Below are 21,728 nucleotides of genomic sequence, written 5' to 3'. Positions count from 1 at the left end.
AATTACTACAATGTTGTAAAAATACTACAATGAGCGTAAAATTACTACAATGAGCGTAAAATACTACAATGTTTGTAAAAAATACTACAATGGGTGTAAAATTACTACAATGTTTGTAAAAATACTACAATGGGCGTAAAATTACTACAATGTTTGTAAACAATACTACAATGGGTGTAAAATTACTACAATGTTTGTAAAAATACTACAATGAGCGTAAAATACTTCAATGAGCGTAAAATTACTACAATGTTGTAAACAATACTACAATGGGTGTAAAATTACTACAATGGGTGTAAAAATACTACAAGTTTATAAAATGGTGTTGTAAAATTACTACAATGTTTGTAAAAATACTACAATGGGTGTAAAATTATTACAATTACTACAAACAATACTACAATGGGTGTAAAACTACTACAATGTTTGTAAACAATACTACAATGGGTGTAAAATTACTACAATGTTTTGTAAAATACTAAAATGGGTGTAAAATTACTACAATGGGTGTAAATTACTACAATGAGCGTAAAATACTACAATGTTTGTAAAAATACTACAATGGGTGTAAAATTACTACAATGTTTGTAAACAATACTACAATGGGTGTGAAAAATGACATTTTTAACTTATGGGTGTAAAATTACTACAATGTTTGTAAAAATACTACAATGGGTGTAACATTACTACAATGTTTGTAAACAATACTACAATGGGTGTAAAACTACTACAATGTTTGTAAACAATACTACATTGGGTGTAAATTACTACAATGTTTGTAAAAATACTACAATGGGTGTAAAATTACTACAATGGTGTTATATTACTACAATGAGCGTAAAATTACTACAATGTTTGTAAAAATACTACAATGGGTGTAAAATTACTACAATGTTTGTAATCAATACTACAATGGCTGTGAAAAATGACATTTTTTAACTTCCCGAATGAGAAGTTTGTTTTCATCAAAAAATCCGATTCGCTAATTTTATGTTTTCTCGACGTTTCAAGCCATTCTGAATCGAATGAGACCAAATTTGGAAAAAGTATATGTGTGTGCGCTTGTATGTGAACAGATTTTTCGCCGTAAATCGACGTTTTCTCGAAAACGGCTGGGACGATTTCAAAAATTTAGAAGCCATTCGATATATCTCGATAAAGACTAGCGTTGGTGCGCCGATCGGCCGAGACGTTTCTTTATAAATAGCAGAAAAGTGAAAAATTTTTCGTCCACGTTTTAGCCCGCAATTCTGAATCGATTCTGAAAATTCAAAAATCGTTCCAAAGATTGATGGGAATCGTTTTTTTTTTTTGTCATTTTTTTTTCAAAATTAGACCTTTCATCCACGTTTGCTCAAAAACGCCTGAACAGATTTCAGAAATTTAAAAGCCAAAAATTAAGCCGATTTTTATAAACTTTCTTTGCTATGTATATCGTGGTCTTATAGAACTTACTGAAATATTACGGCCTTGCGACAAGTAGTTTAATTTTAAAAATTCATCAAAGAAAATGTGTAGTTTTGCTGACGTTTGTTAGAATTAAATTAGATGATTTACTTGGTATAACGATAGATTACTTGGTCTTAATGAACATACTAAACCATTAACGTCCTACGAAAACTGGTTCAATTATAAAAATTATTGGTTTGTGAAAATTTGCTTTTAGAAAATACACCGATACTCGTTCGTTTTCAATTATGTGTAATAAATCCTCTCGGAATACTTTTAATCACTCATAAATTAATTTCTTTTTTATTAAGTCGATTATTTAAAATACCAATACCAACTAGTTTCTTGTTCAATTTAACAATCCTTATATAAATCTCGGTAGAAAATGTATTCATAAAGTGTGAGTCATCTCCAAATAGGATCTTAACAGACCATGTAATAACAAAACTATTAAATGTTAAAAAATTATTAAAATTATATTACATAGACGATTGGCGTTTATATAAATAAATAAATATGGGCATTTATGGTATGATATGATATAATCTATGATAGCAGTTATTTGACACGTTTGGCTTACTTCCGTAAATTACAAAATATTCTTTTGGGAGCGTAATTTTATGTAAGCATCGAAATATAATTTACAGCTTTTGGTTTCTAGTTTATTGGTGTTCACAATGATATAATTAAAATAAATAATTATCAAGCAGTGCGTTACGATAACATTAGTATTACCGATTACCAAACATAAAAAGCACCAGCGTAACATGAACTATTTTATATCCGCACAATTATGCCTTACTTGGTGATTCTGATATTTGCCCATCAATCATTCGCACGCAAAAGTACTAACTTCTAAGTAAGGAATTCATCATTACAACACCTTCAACAGTTTTCATTGGAAAAGTTTTTTCTACACTCAATTGTTGTAATATGAATGCAATAAATTATGTTTCGCATATGGGAATAATTAATTCCTTGTTCTATTTAAAATTATTACAAGGCTGGTGCATTAAGGGGGTATTTTAGTGTAGAAATTCAAAAAAATCGTTCTTTTTTATTTCATATTTTCAAAGTTTAACTATCTAAGAATATGGGTACGAGAAGGTTTTTGAAAATTTGAATCATTTTTGGAGATATAGGCAACTTTAAATGCGTTTTTCTCAGAACAGACTTTTTCAGTACTGTTGACACGATTTCTCGAGTTTTAATCGACCGATTCACTTGAAATGTTCAGAGAGTCTTGTTTATAGACCTATCTATAGCCCGAACTAGGATTATCCACAATTCCAATTTTTACTATTTTTTAAAAATTCGAGAAACTTAAAAAAAAAAAAACATTTTTTTCAAACAGTCGCCAATTTGTAAAAAAAATTTTTTGCTCATCGCTAGTTCGGGTGATTGCGACATCATTGTAGATTAATAATCTTCTTATTTTTCGCATTTCCGATGGCTAGGAGGGCTGAAATCATGTCAAGACTGAGGTGCCAATTTTTTGAGACCACCCACTTCATCAGCTGCCAGTTTTTACAATTTTCAACTTTTTAGTTTTTGAATTTTTGTTTTGTGTTTTAATAAATTAATAAATAAGTGGTAAAAATGGATAGTAAAAACATTCATTGCTTTCTTTTACGACACTTTATAAATGACCTAAAATTCATCGCTCTACACTAGAATACCCCTTAATATTATTATCATAAATTAAGAAATAACAAGCCGAGTTTTCCATTTTCACGATAACATTCATTTATCATAACAATCCCATGCTTGAGAGTTGGTGTTGTTATATATATTTATAAAATTGTTGACGTGGGCAATAACACCAAGTAAAAAAAGTTAAAGCAACTATTTACAAGTAGGATTTTGCCTTAGGCACATTGCTTGAACTTCCCAATTCATATACATAATCAACGTAATTAATAAGAATTGAAGTTCAGCTATTTAAGTAAAATGTTCAATTGTTATTTTGAAAATAATATATTCGCTTTCAATAAAAAATAATCAATACGATTTTCAATTGATGATCTTTCAAACATATTTATGTCAACTGCAATCAGTAGCTGCCTAACGGAACACCACTAAACGCATACGTAATCGGCCCAGTCGTTTTTGAGAAAACATCGACGAAAAGTCAAAAATGGCTACACATACCCATTTACCAGATTTTTTCTTGAACATAAACTTTTCCTTCGGGAAGGTAAATATGAATTAAAGCTTTATTTATCCATACCTTTCGGTTTACATCCAGACCGTCATTCAGTGGAACTCGAAAAGTAGTATAATTAATTTGAATTTTTATTTATATCTGTAAGACCTATAATCTTTCTCTTTTAAATTAATTATACAACTATTTAGTTTGTTCCACTGATTGCTCATGGTGCACAAATACGTAGCAATTATATTTTATGATTGTTTTAGATCAAAAGCAACAAAATATTACCTAATGAAAGTTATTTTCTAGAATGAAGACACATTTGCCAATGAATTATTATTTTAATTAATGTGAATGGCACAGTTGTATGGATGAATGCAAAACGCAAATCGATAGCATGCAATAATTTTCATTCATTTTCTTCAAGTTCATTATATTTATTGGCAATGACATTGATGTAATGATCAATGATCGAAAAATAAATAATAATTTAATAAATACCCTAAAAACAGATAAGAAAAATAATGATATAATTGATTGATGCATTTAACAATTTCGCGGACAGAAGTTTCAGCAAGGTGCAAACATTGAGAGTAAAATTGATTGTGATAGCCGAAATTTGATTAAAAAACCCTTGATAAGATGATCATATTTTATTCGCTATATACTCTGAATACTATAGCATCCACGTTAAGTATTACGCTTCTATTTTATGCAATGTGCTTGCCCAGGCTGATTAGTGACTACGGGAAAAGATAAGATAATACGAAAATACCTAAAGAATCACTTAGGCTTTACCTGGGCAGGTATAATAATTACCAAAACGTAAGGTCATATAAAATTAATTGAATGCTATAGCATTTATGTCATTCTGCATCACAATGAAAATTAATGCTATAGCATATAGTTAAATATGCATTGCGTTCGCTTGTGAATATATATTTAATAAAGATTCTTTATTTTGAAAAAGAGAAGTAAAATATTTACACAATTTCCAACATTATACTTCAATCTACTTCATTGTATGCTTCAAGTGTATATTTAGCACGCATTTTATACTCATAAATGTATAATTATAAAAATATAAACATGCATTGCAAGAAAACTAGTAAACAAAGTTACATTTGGCTGAACTTAAATTATCGGTATACATAATTTTTTTGAACAGTGTTATGAAGATCCGGCGGTGAATAAATTTGTTCATTAATATAATCATGCTATAATTGTATATATATATATATATATATATATATACAAAGCACGATTATGCTAATAAATATATAATTTAATTCATGTTATTTGGAACAATTGCATCGTTACTTTTTCGATCTCGAACAAATGTAAATAAAAGAGTAAATAGAGCTCCCTTCCGCTTTAACTATATTGCGATATTTAAATGCAAATATAGAAGCACAGACCGGATCGCTTTTCACACTTTCTCATTTTCATGAAAATGTATAATATAATCTTTCGTCAATTTGCAAATAGAACAAAGATAAAAAATATAAAAAATTAGAATATGAATATTATGTAATATTACAGTTTTTTCATGCCTAACTTTTGTACTATGCTTACTACCTCCTGTGAGAGAAAGGTCTTTATATTCTGAATATGAAAAATGTTAAAAAAAGAAAACCTGCTCCACTTTCTATCCCTTTATATATTTTCTGCTAATATATTGTTGCTAATTAAATTGTAGTTAGAGATAAAAATTTCTAAAGGATTGTAGTTAGAGATAAAAATTTATGAGCTAACGCATTTTAACGAATATTCTTACGTAATAAATTTCAAATTAAAAATAGAGAGATTAATAAAAAGTTATAATAATTTCATAACGTCTAAAAATTGTATCATTACATGGTCACTTAAGATCCTATTTGGAGATGGCTCACACCTTTATGAATATATTTCCTGCAGAGATTTTTCTAACGATTGTTAAATTGAACAAGTAAAATGTTGAATACATTATTTTCAAAACATCTATTAGTATAGTACATTCTATAATAAATCACATGTTGTCAGATTGTTTTCTTTTCCGTATACTTCTTAAGAGTTCAATTCCGGGATAAGTATTGTAACTGGATAAGATAAAATTATTATGCATTTTATGTGAAATTAAATGGAAATTATGGTAAAAGAGGTTTTAATGTACAAAAAATTATTGAATGTTGTTAATATTCATGTATTTTTTCGAATTTTGCGTCTTGAGTTCGTTTCTGTGTATTGGTTAAGAACGTGGACTAGCACCAGCTTGTTCCAGGTTTGATTCCAACCAACTTGATATCAAGAAGTATGGTCTCAATATTTTCTTGAGATTATAGATCTCGAATATAATCTTATGGTTGAAGGCTGCGTTGCCTTCTCCAAAAAATTCTATAGTCCAGTCATAATAGTAAGTTCACCTCGGAATTCGAGATACCCATGACACCCTATTGACACCCTACCATATGTAGGTTTTGAGACAACTTTAGCTAGATATCTCGAATTCTGAGATTCTTACCTAAATTAAGCTTAAATGACTGGACTATAGGCTGAGATGTGCAATAGAAAAAAGTCATGGATTAAGTAGTTTTGGTCGCTTTTTAAATATATAAAACAAACAAACAAAAATTGCATCTTACTTTGTGTACTAATTATGTAAGTTCAGAGTTCAGCAATCAGAACTATTTCTAATGCTCACTAAGACAGCAATTAAGAAGAAAGGTTTTTGTTCATTCTCTTTGTTATGAGATTAGCATTCGATTATATATTTCGTGATATATAGTGTCGTGATATATGCAGTAAACTTGAAGGGGTCACCAGTATGGAAAATAGTTATGTATATAAAAATATAAAATCCATTTGTATAAAAATATATAAAATTTATTGATTATAAACTTTTATGAAACAAAAATGACTAGTTGCAAGTGAAAACTGATACAACAACTACTTGATATCAAGCTGCTTTAGACAGGAATCTGCAGCCTGTGGTTGCAAAATATCATAATGCTCCAAAACGAACAAGCCAAGATTTAAGTCTTAAAAAAGTATTCTTGGCTTTTTGGCAATAATTTGACGTTAGCTCGTTTTTTAGAAAAAAATCGGATATGAGCTTTTCACTAATAGAACACTATCGATAACTTATAACTATAGTGACTATTTCCACTAATTTGTAGTGTATACTGCAGTAGTAGTATACAGTAGATAAAGATTGCGAAAAATATGTCTATTCCCGAAGATTTATTTACAAGATTCCTTTCCAGACATACACCTGTTCGCCGCCCATGGTGCTTGCTTCATGCGTGGAAAATGCTTGGGCCCCGTCTGTTTTTCGTGCAGACAAGCCCCACTTGACTGAAGCCCTTTGGCTATATTGTGGAGCACACGGCATGCGAGTTTGGCTACCAATATTTCCAAGAGCTGGTGATCGCCTACAACATCATCACGCATTTATGAGCAAACGGATTATGCTTCCATTCCATCTTAAAATCTATCCTCTTGGTAAAGGATTTATTTATTTATTTACTTGTTTTAATGAATACATCTATATTTATTGAGTCTTGCTCATTCGTTCACAGTTGTTGCTATGTTTTCTTACCTTAATATTTTACTTTACAGCTATTTTATTCGAAGATGCTATAATACTAGGCGCAGAGAATGATACAACTCTTTACACGTCAGACTCTAATTCCGAATTCTCATTACCATTCTGCGTTTTGGAAAGAACTGTATGGTTTATTATGATTTTAGTCATTAGTTATTATTAGAAGAATCTAAAATTATTATATTTTCAGAGTCAAGTATATCTTCACCAAATACTTCGTCAATTAATACGTAGGAATTTAGGATATCACGCATACGAGATTGCAATCAGTTGTACAAATCTTCCTTACTTTCCACATTCATTGGAATTACTTCTGCATGAGGTATGATATGAAATAAAAAATAAAAATACTATGATATTAAACATATATATATATATATATATATATATATATATACTAGCAAACCCGACGAGATGAGAAAGATGAAGAAATTTTTTGTTTGTTTTATATTTTAAAAGGAAAAATTTGTTTTTATTATACAACAGTAACGAATTTATTTTGATTACAAAAATGAAGTGTTTTTTAGTTAAACTTCTCTAAGTAAATGAAAGTGAATCCGCAAATTATCCGTTTCATTGAAGTGCTCTTTGGTAAACCAAATTTTTTGTTATTTGGTCTGACGTTAACACAAACAAAGCGGATGGTTTTCCAACTCGTGAACAGGCAACGTATAACTGCTCATGTGAAAAACAATGATTTTCTAAATAATCTATTTGAAATTTATCCCGCAAACACTAAGCGATTGGCCTTGCGACTTGTTATTGCGAATGCAAGGCGAACTGGAAATTGCAATCGTTTGAAGTCAAACGGAAGACCAGTCAGAATCATTGGTATGTCACCAAATCGCCAGCAATTTTGATTGAATGGTGAAATTCAGGGCGTGTACATCATTATTCTTTGCGGCAAGAAGTGCTCGTTGACTTAACCAAGCATAATTCTGATAATTCTCACTAATGTCATTACTCGAATTTTTAATTACGGTGCGTGAAGTTCCAGCAGCTTGCATTAAGGCACGATGCCATGCACAACTAATTTTCTTAGCTATAAACCTTTCGGAGCCCGAGACCTTTCCAACGAATGCAAAATTGTCGAAATCGGTTCGTGCGTTCTGGAGTTATTTCGTCAGGAAGGAAAACCAGACTTATTTTTATATATATAGAAGATATATATATATATATATATATATATATATATATATTTTGTAGAGTTTCGAACAAGAATCCAAAAATAATACAAAATAAAAAACAAGAAAAGTTTTTAAAAAAACAATTTCTTTATTTAATTATTTGTTTATTGTCGACGTTTCGGAACTAGGTACGTTCCATCTTCAGGACATCTGTCAAGAAACATGATCTTGATGAGATTTTAGCAAACAATATGTTTAGGAAAAGAAAATAGATTTTTCTTAAATAATGAATTAAATTGTAAAAAATATATAATAATGTACAGAAATATGATAATATGTTCAAAATAAAAATGATAAAAATAAATGAGTGGATTATCAGAACAGGATATTAAACATAATAGAAAATTTTTTTGAAAGTTATGGAAATTTTTTAAGAAAAGGTTAATGACAAAGTTGAATTAATTACCTGTATGTTTGAATATTTGTTAGCACTTTTTCACTAAACAAGCTTTTTTAACGAAAATTTTCTTTTCCTAAACATATTGTTTGCTAAAATCTCATCAAGATCATGTTTCTTGACAGATGTCCTGAAGATGGAACGTACCTAGTTCCGAAACGTCGACAATAAACAAATAATTAAATAAAGAAATTGTTTTTTTAAAAACTTTTCTTGTTTTTTATTTTGTATTATTTTTGGATTCTTGTTCGAAACTCTACAAAATATACACAAATCCAAGACTCTACCATTCAATATATATATATATATATATATATATATATATATATATACATTCATGTGTTATTAAGCAAATTTTCACATTTAAATTAATTTTTGTTCCAAATTAGGTTTTAGAAGAAGAAGCAACTTGTAAGGAACCCATTCCAGATGCCCAGCTTCCCAGTATCATCGAGTTTATTCAAGAATTTCCAGTTTATTTGCAGGTTGTTGATTGATGTCAAAGCTATTCTGAGTATAAACTACATTTATTTTCAATAAATAAAGTTTCTCAATCCGAGTTTAGTCCACTGTGTGATAACTGTAAATTGTTTTCTCAGACGGTTGTTCAATGTGCACGAAAAACGGAAATAGCGCTTTGGCCTTGCTTATTTAGTGTAGCCGGGAAGCCCAAAGAATTATTTAAGCAATGTTTGGCTAAACAACAGCTTGATACTGCTGCTTCTTATCTTATTATTTTACAGGTATATTACGTGCATATTTCTATTTTAGTTCTGTGAACTTGCACTCAATGCTAATAATTTGTAGAATCTTGAACCATCATCAGTTAGTCGTCAGTTTGCTACCCTTTTGTTGGACACAGCTTTAGAAAAATCTAAATGGGAGTTGTCAAGGGATCTAGTACGGTTTTTAAGGGCCATAGGTAATATTAAACTCTTTGTATTTTATTTTAATGCTTTAATGCTTATTGCTGGTTTGGCAATGTGTATACGTATAACATTTTATTCCCTTTTGCAGGAAATAAATTTGTTATAAGAATTTAAACCATTAATTATTTGGAGTTAATAATAAATATTAAGTTTAAATCTAATTCAGTTACTATTTATAAACAATTAAATTAATTTTCATATTTCAGATCCTAATGACATAGAATCACCCAGGACATCATTTATTATTCCCAATAAATTAGGACTGGGTCAACAGTCTCCTCCAGTAATACCAAATGCTGAAGAATTATCACTTATTCTTGGATCTATGCAGGTATGAAATTTAAGAAATACATGGGACGTGTATGCATTTATGTCTATACTCTAACACGCCTAACATTTATGTTCAGATCATGAACTTTATTCTGTTCCTGTATTATCTGCTATTTTTTCCTATTGGTCTTAGGTTGCTCGAGGCCGTAGTTTCAGTACAACTTTATCTCCAAAAGCCCAAATTGAAGGAATTAATGCTAACTTTCCTACAACGCAGAAACAAATGATATCGCCTGGAGCAGTGTCTTTAAAGAAACAAAATGTTTCAACGAAAACAACTATTCCAGTTTCCAGTAGTTCTATTATTACTGAAAATACTCAAAGGAAGAAATCCACTAGCAGTATGAAGAATGAAAACAAGTAACAAGAACAATATTTAAAAATGTATACGTATATTATGAGAGTTAATGAAATCACTTAATTTTAGGGATAGTGCATCTTCTGCTGAACATTTCTTTATAGATCTGATTCTTCAAAGACATGCTCGAAGACTTCTAAGTTGTAGAGAACTCACTCAACTTGGGCAACTATCAGCTTTTTTGGATCTTCCTCTAGTTCGATGGCTAAATAAAGAGCGCGATCGAGCAGCTCGCGTTGATTGTTTCATCACAGCTCTTAAAAGTTTACATGATGAATTTGACTGGCCCAAACCAGAGCATGATATAAGCAAAAATACTGGTATATTAATAAAAATAGTAAATAAATAAGCTTTTTCTCAATTTCTATTCATATTCTAACACAGGAGAATAAAAAAATCAGTTTGTAATGCATAGTAAATAATATTAATTTGTTAGAAATTGATCCTTAATAAATTGAAAATGAGCTAATAAGTTGAAATTAGATTTAATAATCAACATTTTCTATTCATTTAATTTCAGCAGTATCAAAAAATGTTTTACAAACTCAATCCAATGTACCTGGTTATAAAATGGAGACTAAGATATTCAATCCGGAATGCTCATCAAACTCTGTAGTTAATAGACCCACTTCCTTATCAATGATTCAGAATCATGGCAAAATTGAAGGTGATAGTGGATACATGAGCTACTCCGGAGGTTTTCATACCACTGGTATGCAGTTTTAAATATTTCTACTCTCAATTTTCAACATTGATGATAAATCTAATATTGTTTTTGAACCATGTAATTATAACAGCAATATATAATTGGAATTACAACATTTTACTTTTTGCAGGTGTTTCTACGCCTGTAAATAGTCAAGAAACAATTAGTGCCATGGTGGTTTCACCACAACATATAGCAAATAATTACAACGACGCTAGCAATTCTTATTCTAATCAAAAAATAAATAATATTGAAGCTAAACTTGTTTCACAGGACTTTTCAAGTATATGTAGTGAACAGGTAATCATGAATCAGTTAACGTAATGTGTGTGTGTATGTGAGTGATTATGTATATGTATTGGGCAAAAGGCAAAATGCTACTCACGACTAGTTATTTCATCTCTAACTTGTATTTAGATGTCTCATATGACTGAGGATATATCATTGCAATCACCTGATGTGGAGATGTGCTATAATACAGTATTAGAATCAATATCTAATCAAACACATAAAAAAGGAAGTCCAAAAGCAGAGGTCCAACTTAGGTAAAATTATTTTGTTGTTAGGTAGATTGTTTCAAAATAATATAAATAATTGTTTGAATATTGTTTTTCTTTTCTGAAGGTATTTGTTGCAAATGTTTATGGAAGCAGGTTGCTTGGAATGGGCTTTAATTATAGCAGTGATTTTGCAAGACGCAATGGCAGTTTTAAGAACTTCCAGTGCTGCAAAATCTAATGAACAAAGTATTGAAAATGTTTGTAGACTTCGAGATGGACTCAATAGGTAATGTTTTTTTTGTGCATTAATTGTATGAGTATTTATATTTAATATGATTTATTATTTGTAGCATTTGTCAATGGGCGCAATCTGAATGTCTTGGTTATGTTCCCTTCATATTAGCAATACAAAACCAAATTTCTGTGTTGAATCGGTTGTTGTCTGTTAAAACTCAACAGAAATCTGTTAATGTTGATAAAGCAATTTCTTGTATAAGCAAAGATCTAATAGCAATAAATGAACAGAACACAAGTAGCACAGGAGGTAATATAAATTAATTAATTCATTTACTTTTTCTTGAGGTACTAGGATTTTAATAATGTGCAATAATTGTAATATTATATTTTAGAAAATGTGAGGAAAGTTTTAAATACATCTCCAAAATCTCAATCTTGCATTAGCCATACAGATGTCACAAATTCCATACATGGTAGTCAAGGAACAGTAAAAAATTCAAATAAAAGTATACATACTCAAAATAGTTTTAATAATTCCCATTTATGCGAGAATGGTAATATGGTTGCATGTGATAGTAATACATCCAATTTAAATGAAGTTGATGTTGCAAATCATGAAAGCAATGAAAATTCAGGTTGTGTTATTAGTTAAGTAATAAAATATTTAATATAATTAAACTTAATAGACAGAGCATTTTATTGATATTAAATTTAATATATACGATTTTATAATTTGACGATCTCATTTCACATGCAATACGTAAGAAGTAAATTATATATAAGAGCATTATATATATAGTGTACTTTCACTAATTCAGCACTTCGCCATTTTTTAAATTTTATAAAAAATTTGGTATCTGACTATTAGTCATATCAAATGAGATGAGAAGTTCAGCTATTTCCCAGCAATATAAAACAAAATATAAGAATTGGGTCTTCTTTCTGACAAAATTTGAAATGCAGATGAGAGCGGTCTGCTCTAGAGACAACTGCCCAATAAAATGCATTATTTATTTGTTGCACCCTTAGGACTTCTTTACTACAATCCAGTAATCCAAACATTCCAATAATCACCTTTTGGTTTATAATAGTGCTGGATTTAGTGAGATTACACTGTATTACGAACAAATAAATTTCAATATTTATACATATATAAACATGTAAATAATATATTTGTACAAATTATCAATAATATATAATGTCAATTAACTATTCTTAAAAGTTTCATGTTTTATTATTTTATACAAGTTTTGCACAATATTATAAATTTATGTATCAGGAGCGTAGCACTGCCATATCTGCCATATGAATTATACGTATATTGCAAATATAAGGCTTAATCAAAATTTAATTAAAAGATTCAAATTTTTCATATATGTACATAGGCAGATTTAAAAATACCAATGCTTCTTTTTAATCAACTGATGTAATAAATTGGTACGCCGAAAAAAAGGCAAAAAAGTCTATATTTAATTTGAATTAATTGTAAAAAAATTGGATGAAGTGATAATAATTATGGTGAATAATTATTTATTTTAATCTTCTGTAGTTTTTTTTTTCTAATTTGTTTGAAAACTTTAGCCTGCCAGGTTGGACCTCAGCTTATGTTTTTAAGAAGATTAAAAAATGAAGTAAAAACTAATAATAAATTCTGAATATTTCAATTCTTTTATTAAAGGATTTTGTTTAATGAATATATATTTAATTTAATATATTTTAATGAATAGTATTTCAATTCTTTTATAAAGGATTTTTTTTTAATAAAAAAACCTGAATAAATTTTGAAAAAACGATTGAGAACCTTTGGTTTTTCAGTTGAAAGTCAACTGTCATTTTATATTAAACTGTCATTTGGATATTTGTGTTAGAAACTGTTAGCCACTGTTAGTCTTCAATTTTCTTAATTTTATCATGGATAACTTTAATACACCTGTAAAACAAAAAGTAAATAATGTATTGAATGTACCTGCATCACCCCTTTTGCAGCATTTAGGTTACGGGACAGGTAAAACGAATGTACCAATTTTAATATTGTATCTTTAATTTTAATATTATAAATTACATTTTACTTAGGAGTTCAAGTTTATCGCTTTAATCGTTCCCCACAAGCTGGTAAAATAAATTCGCCTTGGGCACTAAAATACTTAACTAAAAGGAAACTTAAACAATCTGATTGTTTAAGCATTGAGCATCGACTCAATGAAGAAGCTAACATTTTGAAGAAATTAGATCACCCAAACATTGTTGGTGGGTTTTTTTTAAATATATTCATATATTAAAACATATATTAAAAAAATGTTGTTCATTACGTTAAAAATTTGTTGCATAAACCTTGATATTAAAGTTTTATTCATATGATAATAAAAGGATTTCGAGCCTATACAAGTCTACCAGATGGGAGAAAGGTTTTGGCCATGGAAGATTGTACAGTATCACTAGGTGATCTGATAGAAACTCGTCTTGAAAATGAGGGTACTCCTTTTGAGGCAGTAAAGATACTCAAAGTATAAAAAACTTATATATAATTTATCTATGTGTAGCCATGCTGATAATAAAAACAATATTCTTGCAGATGATTGTTGATATGGCTAGTGCTTTAGACTACTTACATACTAAAGCACATTTATTACATGGTGATGTTAAATCTCATAACATTTTGATCAAAGGGGATTTTGATATATGTAAATTATGTGATTTCGGAGTCAGTTTACAACTTGATCAAAATGGCAGTGTTTTACCCAATAACTTTTACAAAGGTTTATTATATATTGAGATAATATTCCATCATTAATATTTTGTAGTGCAATACTATGTCTTTTTAATAGGTACAGAGCTATGGTCAGCACCTGAAACTATGGATGAAGGTAAAATAACAAATAAAGCTGACCTATTTTCCTTAGGCCTTACTAATGGGAAATGTTATCTCTAACACCTCCACATGTACCTGTTTGTGATGAATCAAATTTAAGTTCCGTGAATGAAAGCATCGATGAAATAGAGACATTAGGTGATTATCTTAAAATGAGCTTGATTACTCTTGTCAAAATATTTTTTTTTATTTTTATTTATTATTAATTATTAAATGGTTAAACTATTTTTAAGGAACTAGGCCCGATCTGCCAAATATAGAATTCTCTGAAGACTATAATCCAGTACTCGAATGTTTTTATATATTAACTGAAGAAAATCCCATCAACCGACCATCTGCTTCCTTGCTTATTGAGTTGTTAAAACAATTTAAACTTTAAATTTAATTGAAATTGATAAATAGATTAGTGTAAATCAAATATTTGACAGGCATTGCTATCTTCATGTATATTATTATGATGTAAAAATAAGGTTATAATGGTTTAAAACATTTAACACACTCTTCTTTTATCTATGATTTAACATGTGTTTTCAAAATTGTACTTACTTTTAATATATTTTTTATATATAACGTAAGCTATTTTTATTATGACATGGAATCATTATTTTTAAAAACTTATGTAACAGCAGTGAAATTTTATAAAGACAATTATGTCTTAGCAGGTATTATATTTTTTTAACCTACAATAACTTTTATTATATTTTATTAAATGAAAAAAAATTGCAGGAGTTGGTGGAAATTTGAATATCTATAAGTTAAATGATGATACAGAAAAAAGCCTAACACATGTGGAAATATTTCAAGGGCAATCTATACATGGAATTGTTATTAGTGAAAAGAGTGAACTTATTGTATACGGGGGCAAATTGATTTGCTTGATTCACTTAAGTATCTCAAATGACATTTTAGTGGCTACTGTTATAAATACATATTCTTTAAAAGATTGGATTTTGAAAATAAAGTTTATTGATTATTATCTTTTGGCAATAACTGCACATAATAACGCTAGCCTGATAAATGCTACAACAGGAGATGAAGTAAAGTATTATACGTCTGAAGAAAAATGCATATTATATTCTGCTGAAATAGTTTGTGATCAAAATGCAGAATTAACTAATAATTTGATTTTTGGAGGAACTGTTTTTAGTGAAATAATTATTTGGAAAACGGAATATACAAACAAATGCAATCAAATATTACATCGATTACAAGGACACAAGGTACAGTTTATAAATACATAAATGTATTTAGTAGTTTTGTAAAATCATAAATATATGTCATGGTTCAATGATCATGTGATGTGAAATATTAAAAGTAGTTTGTATTTGTGTTTATTTTTAGGGAGTGATCTTTTCTATAGCTTATAGCAAGGAATTGAAAAAAGTTACCTCAACCTCTGATGATCGGTCTTTAAGAATCTGGAACATTAAAGAAAATAATAATACATTAAATAATGGAACATATTGGGAAAATGTAACAATTTCGTTACACAAAACAGCATTTGGACATATGGACAGAGTTCGTGCCAGTATTATTATTAAGGACCTTAATTTAATCATTTCTATTGGAGAAGATTCTATGATTTGTACATGGGATTTAAATGGAAATCTTTTAAATAAAAAGAATTCCCATCAATGTGGACCTATATGGAGTTTAGATGTAAATGTGGAAAAACAATTGATTGCAACAGGGGGTAGCGATGGAGGCCTATTATTACATTGTTTAGTGCCAAAAGTACCTAACTTACAGCCGCTACCTTTAAATTGTAACGATGCAACTTTTCTTAAAAATAATTTTACACCAAAGAAAATTATATATACTTTTAAATCCACACTTTTATGTATTTCAAATGAAGGGCATTTATTAAAATTTGTGCCGAAATCAAATTGTTGGAATTTAGGGGACCACATGAGTGAAATGTTTTCATATTCTTTAATAGGTAGTAAATTTAATACTATAGCAATTTGTGGTTTAAATGGAAATATAAGAATTTATGAAGAAACAAATTCAGAAATAAAGTTGTTAGTTAAGAAAACATTGTTTGAAGAAAGAATTGTTTTTGTTTCTATAGCAAACAATGGCAACATCATACTATGTGCAGAAATAGGCATCATATCAACCTATATTTTATTAAATAATGATTTAAAAAAAATGAGTGAATTTAAAATTCCTTTAACTAATGAGCCTTGGTTTACTGCTGCAAATATCATTGAGAATTATTTGGTTATAGGTGATCGCAAAGGAAATATTCATTTATATGATGAAGATTATTTACCTATACATACAGTTCTTAAAGTGCACTGCCATTTAGGTGTAACAGATATAAATATTTATAATAGTACTATAATATCTACAGGGCGAGATGGAAAATGTGCAAAATTTAAAATTCATACAAAAAAATTAGTAAAATTGTCATGCACAAGGATTGACCTGAAATGGATTGGTAGATATTTTATTGTAAATAATCAAGAAATGTTATGTGGGTTTTTATCAAACAAATTTATGATTTGTACATTAAACGAAATCATTTGGCAAGTTGACTGTGGAGGCGGGCACAGATCATGGGATATGAACATAAGTGATAATAATGTAAATTTGGCTTTCATCAAAAATGGTGTTATATATAAAACACAAGTTATTCTATCTGATATACTAATAAAACCATTAGAAGAAAGTTTTGTAAGTAAGGAAATAAATGCGTTATGTTCTTTATTTTCTAATAGTTCATTTAGTATTTTTATTATTGGTGGTGAAGATACAATCCTGACAATAAGTATATTTAATAGAAATTTAAATAAAATTGGGAAAGTTCTAACAATACAAACGCATTTATCCAGTATCAAGGACATTAAAGTTATAAAATTCCACGAGGAACTCCAAATATTATCTTTCTATGTTATATCTTGTGGAGGCAGAGCTCAAATTTGTATTTCGAAAGTTGATATTGATATCTCTAATGCTAGTGATCCTGTTGTACATTCTGAACTTTTAGGGGAGCACATGTTAAATAATTTTGATTCCGTTAAAAAACAAACTAATTATGAACATTTTCAAGATATGAGGTATATGAATCTATCTGTGATATTTAGTGATAAGAGTAATGAATTAACAAAGGATGGATTGAACATATTATTAGCAGCAGGTTGTTCTGATGGATTTTTAAGAATATTTAATGTTAAACAAAATAACTCAAAACTTGATATAAATCTGATAACTTCAAAAATGACTGGTAAATGTATTCTTAGTGTCCATACTATTAAAAAAACTGATCCAGACTGCATCATTATTTTAACAACAGATACTGAAGGAAAAATTAAGATATGGAGCTTATTTAATAAAGGCAATGATGTTTCTTCTCAATGCTTAAGTGACACATATAATTTACAATCTATTACAAATTGGAAATCACATGAAAATGGAATAAATAGTTGTGATATTAAAAAATTGGGAGCTGATACTTATATTATGGCAACAGGTGGTGATGATAATGCATTAATATTAAGATTGTTCACAATATATGAAGAAATAAATTCATTCAAAGCTGAAAATATAAGTACTTGGGAGATAAAAACAGCACATTGTGCTCAAATATCAGGCGTTATAATTTTTAATGAATTCGTCATTACAACATCAATTGATCAAAGAATATCTTTATTTGAGTGGACTGCTAATACGAAGGAAGGAATTCAGTGCAATTATTTGTATCAAAGGCTTACTACAGTAGCAGATATAAAGGGAATATGTATCATTAATAAATCAATGTAAGTTGCATTTGTTAAAATATCTTTATCAAAGTTTATAAATTTGTTTTTTATTCCAGAAATTCTCTATTAATTTGCATTTATGGAAGAGGTGTCAACATATTGGAACTAAAAACAACTAAAGAAAATAAATAAAATTATACAAAAGCCTAAAGTTAGTAAATTTTCTATATAGCTTATAATTTTATATATATATATAGCTTTTAATATTTTAAATAAATTTCAAATAGATAATAAAACGATTGTTACTTACAATTGATTGTATTCTGGAATACATCATTAAATGTGGTGTGGTCAGAATTTGGGTACATTAAAAATTACTATCACTTCCTTAATTATTATAAATTTCTTAACTTCCTTAAGTATAAAAATTACTATCACTTATTATTATATTGTCTTGAATCACTTCTCTAATTGTAAGTTGATGAATATAAACTGAAACAAACATATATTCAAAATTAAATTTGTGATAAATATAGCAAGAAGCCAACTTATGAAAATTGAAGTATGATTTTCGATTTTGTATGTTGGTGACATGATCGGAAATTCGCAGTAGCCGAATGGCATTCGAGGTCGATCGCGCCGATTGTTTTTTCGGTTTCATTCCGCCATTTTGTGCCGACTGTTTATGGCGTTGCTGAAGTGAAATAGTGATCATAAGAAATAGTTATTCCTTGTGTTAAGGGTAAGTGTTTATAGTTAATTCAATTATTTATGTCGCGGATAATAGTAATTATTTTCCGATATTATTTAGGATATCATAATGTCGCGTTACGGCTCAGAGTGTAAGCTGTACGTCGGCGACCTGGGAAATAATGCAAGTAAACAAGAATTGGAAGATGCTTTCGGATATTACGGACCCCTTCGCAATGTTTGGGTGGCACGAAATCCTCCAGGCTTTGCTTTCGTAGAGTTCGAAGATCCTAGAGATGCTGAGGATGCTGTACGCGGCTTAGACGGAAGAACGATATGTGGTAGAAGAGCCCGCGTCGAAATGTCCAATGGCAAAGGAAATCGAGGATATGGAAGAGGACCTCCACCTAGAAGCGGCTCAACAAGAGGACGACCATTCCATCCAGATGACAGATGCTATGAATGTGGCGATCGTGGACATTATGCCCGTGATTGTAACAGGCATGGCAGACGAGGAGGAGGAGGACGCCGAAGGTATGTTGTCTTGAAATTTTAGGCGCTGCGAACTCTTGTCTACATAGCCGTTTGAGTGATTCTACTACACACCGAGCCAACTCCATCAACCAGCATTCGAAGATACCTAGCGCGTTCAACCTATACATATTACTGTTTTATATTAAAAGTGTTTGACATTTAATCTAGCGATCATTCTTAAACTAAAAATTTTGATGATTACAGTTTTTTATCAATATTTTCTAATTTAAATCTGCCAGATAAATTTTTTTAATCATCATAAAAAACATTCAGAATAATTTTACATATTTATAGGTTTTTATCCATCGCTATGATTCTGGTATCGATTCTACTAGTCCTACTAGCTTCTTCGCTCATATCTGAAAGTGCTCCATTTTTCCTCAAAATTTTTGCTACAAGAGTTGGTCTCGGTTGGCAATCTACCACTGCAATCACTTGTTTCTCCATCTCCACGGTTGTTCCAATCGCCACTGGCATGTCTGCAATACGTCGAGCTAACACACATAGAAACGAATTTGTACCTTAAATTGTCTACCTACAAACTACATGCTAGATGCCTGAAAAGCTTGGTAATGATGCCTGAGTTTCATCAGTTACATCAATGTTTCTTCACTCGAGACTGAGAAACTATATCTGCTATGATACACCTCCTTGCGTTGCACGACACTTGTCTTCTGCGTCTGATAAAGTCTCAGTTAAGAATTCACACTTCACAGGTGTTATTGAATAGTGAGTTATCATATTAGATAAAATACACTTTAAAGTGTTAAAAGGCGGCATTCAACAATATTTTCATTATAGAAGCAAATGAAGCACCTGATTAATAGAGTAAAGGTTGTGATTAATCTTGATTATTTAAGGAAAACTTACAACATTTTTAATAAACACATAGTAATAAATGCAGATTGCTATATAAATTTATCTAAAAATGCCACTATAGTATAATTTTACAGAAAAGTCCTGAGACCAATATTTATTTATTATAAGCATATAGTTACTGCCCTTTATTTATTAATAAAATAAAATTTGTTACTTTTTTTTGCTTGCAAGTTTTCCATTGTTTGTAACAATTGGAATTTTAAATTTAATGTTATAAATATTGCTTCTTTAATCTTCTTTATAATTCATGTTATGGACTCTCCAGGTCTAGGTCTCGTTCCCGATCAAGAAGCCGCTCACGGGATCGCCGTTCTCGTTCTAGGAGTATGTCAAGATCCAGAAGCAGGTCTCGTGGAAGAAGCCGTTCGCGAAGCAAGTCTGCCCGTCGCAGTCGATCTCCAAGACACAGCAAAAGCCCAAGGCGTTCTCACAGCCGAGACCGCAAATCTAATAACAGGTCTGTTTCTAGATCTCGTTCACGGTCTAGGGATAGGGATGGTGAAAATATGAATGGAGATAATCATGATTAGATTATGTGTGCATCAGTGATTTATATATGTTATCAATATGACATCATTAGTGGTTAGTTCATTAATGTATATTTTAACTTTACTTTGGGAGCATATATATTATATGTTTCGTGGTATGAATTTAAAATTAGTTCATCTGTCTTAATTATTATTGAAATAAAAATTATGTGCTATTTAAATGTATGGGGTGGTTTAATTGTATTTATGATTGATACATTTCATATTTTAATTATAACTTCTAATCACAATACAATATTTTTTAATTTAAAAAAATCATACTTTGTACTGGGGATTTTTCAGCAGTAAACACTTAAAATTATGGCTAACAAGAGAATATTAATTTGCATAGCTAAATCTTATAACTAGTGAATTACACCCCTGTCTGACTGAGATATGTAAAATGAAGATAAAGAACTGATTAAATTTTTGGGAAGGCAGGTCCAGCGGTTATGAACTCTCCAAATTAAATTAAAAAAGTGTCATTTGGCGGTCAAAAATGTTTATTGGACAAATGTAAATCAATTTATCAGATATTTCATAGAGATTTTAATAATGTGTACACTTTTTGTGTAAATTTTTTTGGGTTCCGTATAAGATTTTTAATTACGGTACGGGAAGTTCCAGCAATTTGCCTTGAGGAACAATGCCATGCAACCCACTAGTTTATTTTACGGTCTACAAAATAATGTGGTTA

The 21,728-nt window shown here is 29.6% G+C and overlaps 4 protein-coding genes across 6 annotated transcripts; all 4 read left to right on the top strand.

Moving 5' to 3' along the window:
- The first annotated feature begins 6,864 nt into the window (after nt 1-6,864).
- Nucleotides 6,865-12,480, top strand: LOC113366870 (RAB6A-GEF complex partner protein 1-like). The gene is made up of 15 exons (XM_026608519.1): nt 6,865-7,081; nt 7,199-7,308; nt 7,375-7,506; nt 9,158-9,253; nt 9,368-9,511; nt 9,576-9,690; nt 9,904-10,028; nt 10,161-10,387; nt 10,455-10,705; nt 10,906-11,097; nt 11,222-11,391; nt 11,509-11,636; nt 11,716-11,877; nt 11,942-12,135; nt 12,221-12,480. The coding sequence occupies exons 1-15, from the start codon at nt 6,865-6,867 to the stop codon at nt 12,478-12,480; spliced, it is 2,523 nt and encodes an 840-aa protein (XP_026464304.1).
- A 1,219-nt stretch (nt 12,481-13,699) lies between these two features.
- On the top strand, nt 13,700-15,122 carry LOC113368180 (lymphokine-activated killer T-cell-originated protein kinase-like). Its single transcript, XM_026609747.1, is given in 7 exon segments — nt 13,700-13,833; nt 13,902-14,075; nt 14,196-14,332; nt 14,401-14,584; nt 14,654-14,734; nt 14,737-14,835; nt 14,931-15,122. Coding segments are annotated over 7 exon segments (915 nt in total). The 5' UTR covers nt 13,700-13,739; the 3' UTR covers nt 15,077-15,122.
- A 194-nt stretch (nt 15,123-15,316) lies between these two features.
- LOC113366869 (WD repeat-containing protein 6-like) lies at nt 15,317-18,607 on the top strand (the record flags this gene model as incomplete). The annotated part of the gene is made up of 5 exons (XM_026608518.1): nt 15,317-15,359; nt 15,424-15,917; nt 16,039-16,524; nt 16,567-18,458; nt 18,518-18,607. Coding segments are annotated over 5 exons (2,991 nt in total), but the record flags the coding sequence as incomplete, so codon positions are not given.
- A 396-nt stretch (nt 18,608-19,003) lies between these two features.
- Nucleotides 19,004-21,219, top strand: LOC113365938 (serine/arginine-rich splicing factor 7-like). 3 transcript variants are annotated; one of them, XR_003366245.1, is made up of 4 exons: nt 19,004-19,143; nt 19,213-19,625; nt 19,920-20,319; nt 20,770-20,908. XR_003366245.1 is itself a non-coding variant. In XM_026607482.1 (3 exons), the coding sequence occupies exons 2-3, from the start codon at nt 19,222-19,224 to the stop codon at nt 21,032-21,034; spliced, it is 669 nt and encodes a 222-aa protein (XP_026463267.1). In that variant the 5' UTR covers nt 19,004-19,143; nt 19,213-19,221; the 3' UTR covers nt 21,035-21,219. The 3 variants fall into 3 exon arrangements, 1 of the variants encoding a protein (XP_026463267.1); XR_003366244.1 differs by having other exon boundaries at nt 19,920-20,354; nt 20,770-20,907; XM_026607482.1 differs by lacking the exon at nt 19,920-20,319 and having other exon boundaries at nt 20,770-21,219.
- The last annotated feature ends 509 nt before the right edge of the window (nt 21,220-21,728 follow it).

Source organism: Ctenocephalides felis, unplaced genomic scaffold, assembly GCF_003426905.1.
Source record: "Ctenocephalides felis isolate EL2017-DRISC unplaced genomic scaffold, ASM342690v1 CF-g0.4_SCAFFOLD_01170, whole genome shotgun sequence".
Classification (NCBI taxonomy): Eukaryota; Metazoa; Arthropoda; class Insecta; order Siphonaptera; family Pulicidae; genus Ctenocephalides; species Ctenocephalides felis.
The sequence above is the reverse complement of the archived record's forward strand: the minus strand, read 5'-3'. Positions and strand labels throughout refer to the sequence as shown.

Excerpts from the sequence above, each read along its gene's own strand:
- LOC113366870 (XM_026608519.1), top strand. The coding sequence starts at position 6,865 with ATGGTGCTTGCTTCATGCGTGGAAAATGCTTGGGCCCCGTCTGTTTTT. Across the intron at positions 7,309-7,374 it reads TCTGCGTTTTGGAAAGAACT|AGTCAAGTATATCTTCACCA; the intron begins GTATGGTTTATT and ends TTATATTTTCAG. Across the intron at positions 10,706-10,905 it reads TGATATAAGCAAAAATACTG|CAGTATCAAAAAATGTTTTA; the intron begins GTATATTAATAA and ends ATTTAATTTCAG.
- LOC113365938 (XM_026607482.1), top strand. The coding sequence starts at position 19,222 with ATGTCGCGTTACGGCTCAGAGTGTAAGCTGTACGTCGGCGACCTGGGA. Across the intron at positions 19,626-20,769 it reads GGAGGAGGAGGACGCCGAAG|GTCTAGGTCTCGTTCCCGAT; the intron begins GTATGTTGTCTT and ends TGGACTCTCCAG.